A 12,857-nucleotide genomic window follows, 5' to 3' on the forward strand; every position below is an offset into this window, starting at 1 on the left:
GCCAAGGAGTGGAGATCAACGGACGAAATTGCACGCTCCACCATATGAATGCATCTGGCCGAAAACGTCTATTTCAACATGGTGAAAGAGACAACAGCATTCTCATTGTGGGAGAAGCTAGAGGCTATCTATGAGAAGAAGTCCTCATCTTCGAAACTAATCTTGATCAAACAATTGTTTAACATGAAGATGAAAGAGACTGATCCGGAAACCTCCCACATCAACACCATCAATAGGCTATTGTCAGAGCTCTCGTCACAAGGGATCAACTTCGAAGAAGAAGTGAAAGCCCTCGCCCTCCTATCGAGCTTGCTGGCGAGTTGGGAGGTATTCTGTACGACTTACGCCAATAGCCGACCGATCCTAAATCTAGACGAAACAACCGGCCAAGTCCTCACAGAGAACATCAGGCAAAAATCGATGGGACTAACCATCGATGAGTCGGCAGAAGCCCATCACTCAACCGAGTCGTTTGACCGACAGAGTCGAACGAAAGAACAAGCTGAAAGAACTCGTCCTCGCTACAGCCGATCGAAAACAAGGGGTGATTGACAGCGGTCGAAGTCGAGAATGGGCCGAACAAGTGAGTATTGCACACACTGCAAGAAAGTTGGCCACAATGTTTCCGACTGTTGGTCAATAAAAAGAAAAGAGAGTGGTCGGCGATCCGAACGGAATCCAGGACGTTCCGACATGGACCACTCTCCAGTCGGCAACCAAATCAATGTTGCCGACACCCGAACCGGAGAAATCCTCTCCCTAGAGGATTCGATGATCGGAGAAGTCCTCTATAGTGCACAAGTTGCACACACGTGGCTACTAGACTCTGGTGCCACATTTCACGTGACCCCCAACGTTGAATGGTTCTTGAACTATTCAGCTGACGCCAGCGGCACATTCCAATTGGGAAACGGGCAGGAGTGCAAGATAGCCGGAACCGGGGAGGTTCCCATCAGATTTCCAAATGGCAACACAATAACCCTGCACCGAGTTCGGCACGTACCCGATCAAAAGAGGAGTCTGGTCTCCATCGGCATGTTAGCCGAAGACGGGTATCGAACGACTCTACACGAGTTGACATGGGTGATCAGCCGAGGAAACCTCAAAATCGGTAGTGAGCATAAGTATAATAATGGAGATCAACCCTGAAGGGTCCGTGAACGTAGCCGAGAAAACCGACCCGAACTTATGGCATGGCCGACTTGGCCACATGTCTCAAGCTGGACTTGATCGGTTGATGTCGGTCGGCTACATCCTGAAACTCCAGGCAAAGATGGACTTCTACGAGCATTGTCGATATGGGAAACAGACCCGAAGTCCGCACTCTCTCCACTACGAGACAATACGACAACCCCTAGAGCTCGTGCACACAGACATATGTGGGCCTATGCTAGAGTGATCACTAGGAGGCTCTCGGTACTTCATTACATTTGTAGATGACTGTACACGGAAAGTTTGGGCATACTCCATCAACTCCAAAGATGAAGCGCTCAAGGTCTTCACTCAATGGATATCTGAAGTGGAGAACCAGTCGGAACATAGAGTGAAGACACTCTGATCCGACAACGGAGGTGAGTACACCTCCAGAGCCTTCAAATAGTACTTGTCTGAAAAAGGGATCCAGCATCAAAAGATCGTTCCTTACACACCCATGCAGAATGGGGTGGCTGAACGGATCAACCGAACAATCCAGGAGAGGGTGATGACAATGCTCCAGCAAGCCGGACTAAAGTTGGAATTCTGGGCCGAGGCATTGCATACGACAGTGTACTTGATAAATCGGGCACCGTCAAGAGCAATCAGACTCGAAGTGCCACATGCACTATGGTCAGGCAAACAGTAGACCTACAATAGGCTCCATATATTTGGATGCGAAGCCTACGCGTTCATCCCCAAGGACAAAAGGACGAAGTTGGCACCCCATGCAACAAAGTGCATATTTCTCGGTTATGGAACTGATGGGGACTTCGGCTATCGAAAATTGATCCGGAGCAACGACGTAGTCTTCAATGAAGACTCTATCTTCTCTCAACGGAACCAACAGAAAATAGTTGGTAAGAAGGTATCCTTCAAAGATGACAGCATTGTCGTAGAGGGACCGACCCAACGGGCTGAATCGGAGACTCAACAAACAATCAAACTCCAACAAATTGCCAACTTCCCTGCCGACACCGAATCGGCAACAAGTCCTAACTTCGAACTCAAAGACCAAGCAATCAAAGACACAGCCGAATCGACAAGAGTCAACAAAGGCAAAGTCGCTAAGAGGCCAGTCAGAATCGAGTCGACAACAACCACAGGGGAGAACAACCAAACACCGCCGAAATCCCAAACCGAGGGCGAGACACCTCACAAGACTCCTGACACAACTGGTTCAACAAATACCGATCGTCAATCCGAACCGATCGAAGAATCCGAACCACATATATTACGGCACCTAGGAGATCTAGATGAGCTCGAAGGCAAATAGAGTTTTATCAACCGGGCCTCGACTATGTCCACTACACGAATGCAGGAGAACCACGCACGTATGACGAAGCTATGGCCGCACAAGACGTCGAAACATGGTTGTAGGCCATGAAATCCGAAATGGACTCGATTCATTAGAATCTGACCTGGGAGTTGGTTGAACTACCAGCAAGAAGAAAGTCGCTACCTTGCAAATGGGTGTTCCAATACAAGTATGTATCCGACTTAGAAAAGCCCAAGTACAAAGCTCGGCTTGTCGCGAAAGGATTTAAACAGGAATACGGGGTCGACTACGACGAGATATTCTCACTAGTAGTCAAGATGACCACCCTCCGACTCCTACTAGGAGTCATGGCGACAAAAGATCTAGAGCTCGAGTAGATGGACGTAAAGACGGCATTCCTACACGGAGATCTTGAAGAAGACATATACATGTCTCAACCGGCAGGCTTCACAGCGACGGGGGAGGACAATCACCTCGTATGTCGACTAAAGAAAAGTCTATATGGCCTAAAACAAGTGCCGAGAATGTGGTACCAGAAGTTTGACTCCTACATACAGCAGCTTGGATACAATAGATCAGACTCCGACCCATGCATGTATGTTCGGCAATTGGCCGATGAGTCAAGGATCTATCTGATCTTATACATCGACGACATGTTAATTGCATGGAGCAATCAAGCAAAGATCAATAAGCTGAAGCGAAGCCTTCACACAAAGTTCGCGATGATGGAACTCGGACAAGCATGACACATATTAGGCATGAGGATAGAGCAAAATCAGACGACCAAAACTCTCCGACTCTCCCAATCCGAATACGTCTGCAAGGTGTTGAAGCGCTTCAACATGGAGAACGCGAAGCCAGCACCGACACCGCTTCCGACGTTGATCAGACTATTGGATAGAGACTCTCTAGCAACGGACAAGGAGAGGGAGCTTAATGGAAAGATACCCTACGCATCGGCAATAGGAAGTATCATGTACGCAATGGTGACGACCCGACCCGACCTAGCCTATGCCGTAGGGGTGGTCAGCCGGTACATGTCAAACCCAAGAAAGAAGCACTAGGAAGCCGTCAAGCACATCCTTAGGTATCTAAAAGGAACCACGGATGCACATCTGACTTTCGGAATGACAATCTTAGTCGAAATAGAAGGCTACACCGACTTCGACTATGCCGGGAACACGGACAATCGGAAATCGACATCAAGCTACATCTTCACCTATGGTGGCGGTGCGATATCATGGAGGTCGAAACTTCAAGAGTGCACGGCTCTGTCTACCACAAAAGTCGAGTATATAGCAGCATCAGAAGCAATGAAGGAAGTGATCTGGCTGCACCGACTTACTACCGACTTCGGAACTGCAAACCGAATAGACCAACCAATGCCGACTATCTATTGCGACTCACAGGGCGCAATACACCTCATCAACAATCCCGTCTACCATGCGAAGAAGAAGCACGTTGAGGTGTGGTATCATCATATCCGAGAGCTCATGACCGAGAAGAAACTCGAAGTCCAGAAGATCGACACCAAGGTGAACATCGTTGATTGCCTAACGAAGCCACTCCCAGATCAACGCTTCGGAACACTAACGATGAGGATGGGGCTACGACAAGCGACCGAGCAGAAGAAAGCCGAACGAGGAGCAAAAGGTAAGAGTTGACCGACACTCATACTATACCTCTATCGACTCGACTACTTGCCGACAGACTTGTAACATAAGATCTAGTTAAATTTGTATCTAGGTTTATGGGGGAGATAACCCCAAGCACTTGTACATGCAAGAAAGAGTAGTCCTTTTACGGGGGAGTTTGTTGGCATAAAAGGCTGACTCCTTCCAAATTGTATCCGTCCTAGTGTGAACTCGTTAATAAGTTAGGGCTTAGTATATAAGCGAATACCTAACATTGTAATGAGTGATGATGAACAGAGTATTGTGTCTCTGAGAAAGAACGAAGTAATAAGAAGTTTTCCATTAAAGCTCCATCCATGTAAGTCTCCACGCCTATTCTATTTTCTGTATGTGTTGTTTGCTTTCCAGTACCGACTACAGATCCATACACGTTTCCGCACATAGCACTCGTAACCACATTCCTCACTCACTAGGTTTGCACTTGCCTGTTCACAGATGAACAGAAGTTCTTCATTGCTCATAGGAATGGCTGAAGTGCCCTTTTCATCAGGAATCTTCCTAGGTTCGACACCATTACCGACACTTCTGTCCTTTCTCATGTGTTGGTAGTCCTTCTGGAAGTGTCCAGGTTTTCCACAATAAAAGCACAGGAGCTTTCCTCTGGCTTGAGGCTTTTCTTGCCTTGGTGGACTCCTTTGCCGGTTTCTTCCTCTACCGGTATGTTGAGTCAAATTTGAATCCAACTAGACTAGGACACCCTTGTCCTTCCTTCTCGCTTCCTCATTTAGGATGCTAGTCTTCACCGCTTGTAAAGACAAGTTCTCTTCTTGACAAGAGGTGCTGAGAGTAACCACCAGGTTCTCCCAGATATCCAGCAGTGTGCACATTAGTAGGATGGCCTGCCTAGCATCATCAAGGGGAAACTTGGTTGCAACAAGTTGATTTACATACCCCATGAATGTGTTGATGTGTTCGACGATGCTCTCACCGTCTCTGTATTTCAATCGAGCATTCTTCCTCTCATATAGACCTGACAGCTTCTGCCATATCTCGTGGGCATTTGTGTCATTCGCCACATGCTAAAGGACACTTACATCAATGCACTATCGGATGGTGGCCACCGCCTTTCTGTTAAGAAGTTTCCATTCCGACTCTAATACCCCCATGGGTATTTCTGCTCTGTCGATCAGCTTGTACAGGTCTTTGACTATGAGAAGGTCAAGACCCCATCTTTATCTTCCAGTCTGCATAGTTCTAAGAGTTTAGAACTATCATTCCTAGGAAGCCACTCACACCTCCTTCCATGCTTGCACCTCAAGCTCTAATACCAGTTTGTAGAAAAATGAATCGTCTGTCCACAAAAAAAAGAAAGGAATATGCTGAAATACACAACTCTTATATACAAAAGATGGTGCACATAGATTTAACGTGGAAACCCTAAAGCAGGAGAAAACCACGGAGAACGGAGCTTCACTATACAGTGGATATACAACAACAAGATTAGAGTACAACACTCTCTACACCGAGTGTATTAGCCGTGCAGGGCTCTTGGCGTATGCTGTTACAGAACACAACTATGGCACTGCTACCTCTCTCTCCTCCTTTCTCAGTCTCTATCTCCCACACTCTTATTTAACCTACTTATCCCTGTATGGGCTATTTACAAATGTAACCCCTACTACACATCACTATTAGTATTATCTATAATAATAAGTAGCCATGGGAATGCACATTGTCCGGGAAAAGGCAAAGAAGTTGCTCCAAAGATTCAACCTGCAAGACACGAAGCCAGTCGGTTTGACACTGCCGACAAATTGCAAGCTGAACAGAGGCCAATGTCCAAAAATGACAGCGGAGAAAGTTGAGATGAACAAGATCCTATAGGCCTCAATAGTCAGAAGCTTGATGTATGCAATGGTTTGCACCAGGCCAGACATTGCATATGTTGTTGGAGTAGTCAGTCTATTTATGAGTAATTCCAGAAAGGAGCATTGGGCCATAGTAAAATGGATATTTTGGTACCTAAGAGGCACCTCGAGTGTGTGCCTTCGATTCCACTCAGGTAACCCTATGTTGGAAGGCTTCACAAATTCCAACATGTCGGCTAATGCAAATACGAGCCGATCAATGTTTGGATATGTGATGATGTTTGCAAGGGGAGCCATCTCGTGGCAATCGAGGCTACAGAAGTTCATGGCGTTGTCGACCACGGAAGCCGAATACATGGCCACCGTTGAGGCCGGCAAGGAAGTCATATGGATGAAGGAGTTTATTGGTGAGCTGGGAATTCGGCAAGAAGAATTCCGACTCTATTGCGACAACCAAAGTGGCATCCACCTTGCGAAGAATGCAGCCTACTACTCGGGGACCAAACACATTTAGAGGAGATACCACTGGCTCCAAGAAAGGGTAGAAGACAAGGACTTTGCTCTAATGAAGATCCACACCACGGAGAATAGATCGGACATGCTGACGAAGGCCTTGTCAGCAGAAAATTTGAACAGCGTGTCGACAGACGAAGACGAGCTCGAGATCGTTGCCTGCGAGTCTCCTTGTACTTTCTCTCTTATAGTGCAATAGTTCGGAGTTTGGGGACTCCCAGGGTTTTCCACTTAAAACATGTTGTGTGTTTTGTGTATTCATTTTCCGTTCTTTCATTTTATTTGTGAGTGATAATCGGTTTTGGCCGATTCCATTAACAACAGTCTATCTTGGTATTTTGCCCTGATGTCAGCATAAGTTGGACACTTGCATGTAAAGTGATACCCATTCTATATCACTACGTGACATAATCTACATATCCTTTCCTCTTTGGGAACTCCATTAGTACAACCATTCTCAATCTCAAGTTGGTGAGATGATATTCTAAGTTGTCCAATGGCAACTCTTAGTGCATTTGGAGAAAAGAAAGGAGAGAAAATGGGGAGATAGATGAGGGAAAAGAGTTTTATTATGATCAATGCCTTGGGCTTTATGATGGGTGGTGGTGGCATTATAGAAGACCACCACCAAGGTGAATGAGAAGGAAACCATCTTTATAAAAAATAACTATTATTATTATTTCGTTTATTTATTTATTATTTTCCACATTGGAAGCAAGGATTTTGGAGCATTGGCATAAATACAATGTTATGAGGCCTGTGAAGGAATTTTTAAAACTCGATTCCAAGCTCCAATCGAGAAGTGAAGGGAAAAATGAATTTTGGACGAAGGGAATCGAACTCGTCACAACGACGAAGGTTGGCATCCTACAATGTCCATAATTGTGATATCAGTTCTTGTTGTTACTACCGTAACTAACATCTCGTTGCTGATGCACCTGTAGCTGGAACTTGTACCTAATGCTACCATCGACATCTACATGTTGACATTTGTAGGTGATGTCAGCAAACAACAACTGGACATGTCACTTGCTACATCACTTGCGTTGAAGACCTTTACATGTTTTAAAACTAACGTCTTATAAAAATCTAATTACATACATCTTGACTTTTCTATTTTCCTAGATACCCCTCCTTCCTGCCAACACATAAACATACATATACACATATACATTCACCTTCAAACCAACACTAATGCAAAAAAACACACATACACGATAACATACATTAGCACTCATTACATATATTGCATATATACTTCTATACAAGTGCATCCACACAAGCATGAATACACACATCATTCATACATTTCTAACTTGCATACTATCGTACAAATAAAAAACATACGAAAACAAATACATGACATATACAAGACAATGACATTGATACTCTTAACGTATTCGGTTGTTGTCACAAAAATATGTTGTGCATGTGAAACGTGAGTGGGACATCGAGGTATTGAACTAGTGAGGATGGCTTAACCCAAGTTGTCAATGTTAAAGTGCTTGAAGTTGTAGATAACAATCGGCAACGATTTGGTTTGAATCGAACCAAATCGCGAAACCACGGCTTAACAGTTGAAACGATTCAATTCCTATTCAAGTTTTTTTTAATGGTTTGGTTTCGGTTTCGGTTGAGTTTTAATGGTTTGAAACCGTAGCTAAAATGGTTTGATGGTTTTTTAAATTCTTTAAAAAAAAAAATTTAAAAATTAATTTTTTTTCCAATAACCTTTTCATTTTTAAGCCTAATTCTCACATTTTAGGAAAAATCTTTAAATTTTTGAAATTTTGAAATTTGAAATAATTCAAATTTCAAAATTTCAAAATTTTGAATTTTGGCCAAGTTGAAAACCGAAACCGAACCACAAAACCGCGATGATAACGATTTAATGGTTTGGATTTCTACATAACGGTTCGAGTTAAACAGTTCTGATTTTATGGTTGTATGGTTCAGTTCAAGTTTCAAAAAATTTAAATGGTTCGGTTTTGACACTCTCGAACTGAACCATTACCGATTGCTAGTTGGATATTATATATCTTTTGGGGAATTAAGTTAATCTTTCTCTGGGACTTTTCATGTATTTGAGTGCATGAATGCACATATATGTGCTTATATATCGATTTGTTAATGTGTTTACATGTAATGGTAGATCAATGTTTGCAAAGTTTTATCTACCCATCAACACCCTAATGAAATAGACAGAGTTTGTCTCTGCCAACAGCAGCATTACACACAACATCAAACATCATAACCCCTATGTGAAGCCACCTCACACATCACCTCCTTATCATGGCTTTGAGAAATCAAGGGCTTTTGCTTTGTTTCAGAATGTATAACCCGAAGGTACACCTTGTTGGTCAACATAGGACAATAATGGATCGATTTTAAATTGGATATGTTAAGCCAACATACGGAACACATGTGAACAAACCAGCATAAGCCAAATCAAAGATCACAAAGAAGAGAATTCGACAAGAACCATGAGGGGGAAGCCCCATACGGAGGATTCAGACTACAAGTCGGTCATGACATTGTGCACGTATTAGAATTTGATGAAAACAAATTATCGAGAAGCATTAAAAGTTATTATTTAGGGTTATAAAAGCATCATTTCTTTATGATGATTGTTTTGTTTGCAAGATCCTTTATAATAAAACCCTGTTGTTTGATTACATATATGTTGATTCTCATACACCCTCATAAATGTGTCATGTAACCAATCGTCCATCCCTGTATTCCCTTTATATGAGACCATTTGCAATGGTATTCTTTCCATTAAGCCAAGGCATTCCACCCGACATACAGCTTTGCACAAAACCAGTTTTTTAACCATGCTGTAGGTAAGTTTAACGAATTAATGGAAAGGCCTTATCATCAAACATGTGAATATACATTAGTAGAAAGTGACAATTAAGGTAACTTACCAGGTATACACATCACAAAATGTGTCGACTCCATTTAGTTAAAACCTAGATAAAGTAGTAGTCAAGGTAGCTTAGAAACGAATAATGATGTCCATTTACAACCATTACACATTATCCATGTACAAAAAAAAAATGTCATTAGTAGAAGATTAGACTCTGTTGTAATGAAGATTTTACCAATTGATCCATGTCCATTTATCAGCATCTATACAAAAATCATGCCGGAGATTGCGTCACTGAACAAGTATCATTACGGATAACTTGTGGAGGACGACATGGTCGTGAGGCTAAAAACTCGAGGGCTGTAACAACATCAGCTATCATGGGTCTCGATGCCGCTTGCTCATGTAGACACATGGCTGAAACCGCTAGGGCTTGGAACAAGCCCTTGACGGGAAAATTGCCTTCGAGCTTTGGGTCAGCCATCTGAGCAAACTTCCTTCTGTCCTTGAAAAGGGGTCGTGCCTGCAAAACATCTCACACACCATTTCATTTATGAAAGTTATAAACAGATTGCAATACAAGAAAAAAAGCATGCAATATAATTTCCTTCAGGGTAGACAAAATCGCATCAACTTTTGAACACTAAATAAATGATAGGATATATTCTAGTTAAGAGTAGGATATTTGCATGTGAATCATATATCTTACGTTTGGGATGGGCAACCCATGGTCATGAATAAGGGTGAAACTTCTGTTAATAGAGATGTGGCCTCTACGAAACTTCTGTTAATAGAGATGGGGCCTCTATGAGCTTCTGTTAAAAGAGTTATATTACATTATGAAATGTACTTTTCCTGATACATAGTGCCATAAAATCAGTTTGTTTATTGGAAAGTTTTAACTTCAGAAAAAAAAATTGTGTCACAGGTGAAATTCATTCTTTTCTGGTTTATGATCATATTAATAGTTTTCCTTGTATGAAATACTAAATGAACTATGCATCAAAATATTTTCTTTCTAGGATACATTGATATTGAAAGAAATAGCTTAATTCAAGCGAGAACAAAACAATTCTAGATCATGACCAAGACAATAAAAACCTTCCAATACGATATAAATTGTGATAACGCTAGAGAAACCAATCAATGGTTAATAATGACTAATAAGACAATAGATTGTACCCATGCAACTAGATTGTGGTCAGCTGACGATCCTGATGGATCGATTGCTCTTCTTCCTGTTATCAATTCCAGCAACACAACGCCAAAACTGTAGATATCAGACTTCACAGTCAACTGCCCTGTCATCGCATATTCCGGTGCGCAGTACCCATAGGTCCCCATCACCCGTGTAGAGACATGAGTCTTGTCTCCAACTGGTCCAAGTTTGGCCAAGCCAAAGTCTGATAATTTTGGATGGTAATTTTTACCAAGTAGAATATTTGAAGACTTGAGATCCCGATAAATAACTGGTGGATTAGCTGTATTGTGGAGATAATCCAAACCCTTTGCAGCACCTGCGGCTATTTTCATACGCGTGGACCAATCCAGCGGTTCTTTACTGGCCGGAAGGTCTGAAATTGGAGAGGAATGGAGCTAAATTAGATATGGGAAAACAATCAGAGAAGAACAGATAATAAAGAGAAGGGATAAGCATTAAGTAATCAGACATATTTGGAGAGTGCCAGAACATAAATGTATACCTACGCACTCTGGAAAACCTATTCTGAGGAACAATCACAAAACACAATCTACATACCTAAGCCTGGAGCTGATACAAATGTCGAGATATGATCCAGACAAGAATCAAACAGGGTTATTGTTCTATGATATATTGCGATTATGGACAAAATTGAAAAGGATTATTATCTTACCGTATAAATGGTTCTCCAAAGACCCCAATGGCATGAACTCATATACAAGTAGGCGCTGATCTCCTTCTGCACAAGATCCTATAAGGTTCACAAGATTCTCGTGGTGCAAAAGACTAAGCATCAATGCCTCCACCAGGAACTCTCTGTTCCCTTGAAATCCATTCCGGTTAAGCTTCTTTATTGCAACCACCTGGCAGTAAAACAAAAAAAAAATTATACTTACACAAAAAAAAAAAAACATCGATTGAAATGGCAACCAGAAATTTAGAGCAGTTTTGTTTCACCTGGCCATTTTCTAGTTGGCCCTTAAACACGCATCCAAATCCACCTTCACCAAGCAAGTAGTCTTCTCTGAAGTTTCTGGTAGCTGTCATGAGCTCACGGAACGTAAATGTGTGTGCAGACGTATCGGTATCCCGAGATGTATTCGCAGTAGGAAAGCTCAGTGGCCCAGCCTTATGATGGGATTCATCTTCTAATGCTTCCAACGGGACTACTGTTTTCGAATTACCTGAAACATATATATGTATGTGCATATGTTATCCATGTACAGTTACACATGCATGCATGCATGCATTCTTATGGGAATCATCATCATCATACTCCCTCCATAGGAATTACGGTTTTCTACATCTATTCGCGTGTGTCTGTCTGTCTGCATGTATCCTTATTTGCTATCTGCACACATGCTTCTTCTTTTTTGTACATTTCCCTGGAAAATGTTTTTTTTGTGTGTAGGCTATGGCGTGTGTCTAATGTAGGTACAATGTCTCGCACAGATGTCTTCCACAATCGTCTATATAAGATTTTCCCTATACGTTCATTTCAGGTAGAACACAGACAGTGTATGTATCGTTTCTTCACCTGGTTGAGCCCTGGGATGAGGTCGAGAAGGAGTCTGCTCAGGATGACCTAACGCACGATTTCTTGCCCCTACATCTTCATCTGCTTCTTCTTCTGCTTCTTCTTCTTCTTCTTCTTCTTCTTCTTCGTCTAAGTCTTTGTCTTCTTCGTCTTCCTTGCTGTTATTGCGAGCAGCACCATAACAGAAGCTAAACAACCACCACATGAGTAGCGAAGATCAAAGGCTGTGCAGAGATGGAGACGAAGGAAGCTCTGAGGAAGGAACATGAAGAAGCAACAAAAGAGAGACGAGCAGATCAAAGGCTGCCGATGGCGAGAAAACAGAAGAAGAAGAAGAAGAAAGAAAGAAAGAAAAATGCAAGAGTTTATTAATTGAGTGCGCAAAATTCTCTCACTCTTCTCTTTCTTTCTCTTTATTTTTGTTTTTGTTTTTCTTTCTTCTTCTTCTTTTGTTTGGAGAAGAACAATAAATAACAACATGATGTCATGTCCATCTATGTACGTACGTACGTACGTATGTACGTATGTATGTCATGTATGTACGTATGTATGTATGTATGTATGTATGTATGTATGTATGTACATACGATGTGTCTAACTACTACCAAATCTTATTAAAGAGGGCAAGTGAGGGAATTGCGGGCACGGACGGACGGTATCTGCACCGCCCGATGCAGATAAAAATAACCGCACGCTCAAAATTGCACTTTATTGGAGGGGGGCAGCCCCGAGGAGCCCGGCTCGCCTAATGCAGGACCCTTG

At 42.4% G+C, this 12,857-nt stretch overlaps 1 protein-coding gene across 2 annotated transcripts; it reads right to left on the reverse strand.

The window, feature by feature from the left end:
* Positions 1–9,014: 9,014 nt before the first annotated feature.
* On the reverse strand, positions 9,015–12,226 carry LOC147854728 (receptor-like cytoplasmic kinase 185). Of its 2 annotated transcripts, none has more exons than XM_087331670.1 (7): positions 12,096–12,226; positions 11,516–11,742; positions 11,232–11,421; positions 10,540–10,931; positions 9,593–9,880; positions 9,416–9,460; positions 9,015–9,325 (listed from the first exon to the last, which is right to left on the reverse strand). In XM_087331670.1, the coding sequence occupies exons 2-5, from the start codon at positions 11,603–11,605 to the stop codon at positions 9,632–9,634; spliced, it is 921 nt and encodes a 306-aa protein (XP_087187796.1). In that variant the 5' UTR covers positions 11,606–11,742; positions 12,096–12,226; the 3' UTR covers positions 9,015–9,325; positions 9,416–9,460; positions 9,593–9,631. The 2 variants fall into 2 exon arrangements, with proteins under 2 accessions (XP_087187796.1, XP_087187795.1); XM_087331669.1 differs by having other exon boundaries at positions 9,416–9,452; positions 9,586–9,880.
* Between the last annotated feature and the right edge of the window lie 631 nt (positions 12,227–12,857).

The sequence above is a fragment of the Azolla caroliniana genome, unplaced genomic scaffold, assembly GCF_043228905.1.
Source record: "Azolla caroliniana isolate FFs.n. ecotype wild unplaced genomic scaffold, voAzoCaro1.0.p SCAF_15, whole genome shotgun sequence".
NCBI classification, from domain to species: domain Eukaryota; kingdom Viridiplantae; phylum Streptophyta; class Polypodiopsida; order Salviniales; family Salviniaceae; genus Azolla; species Azolla caroliniana.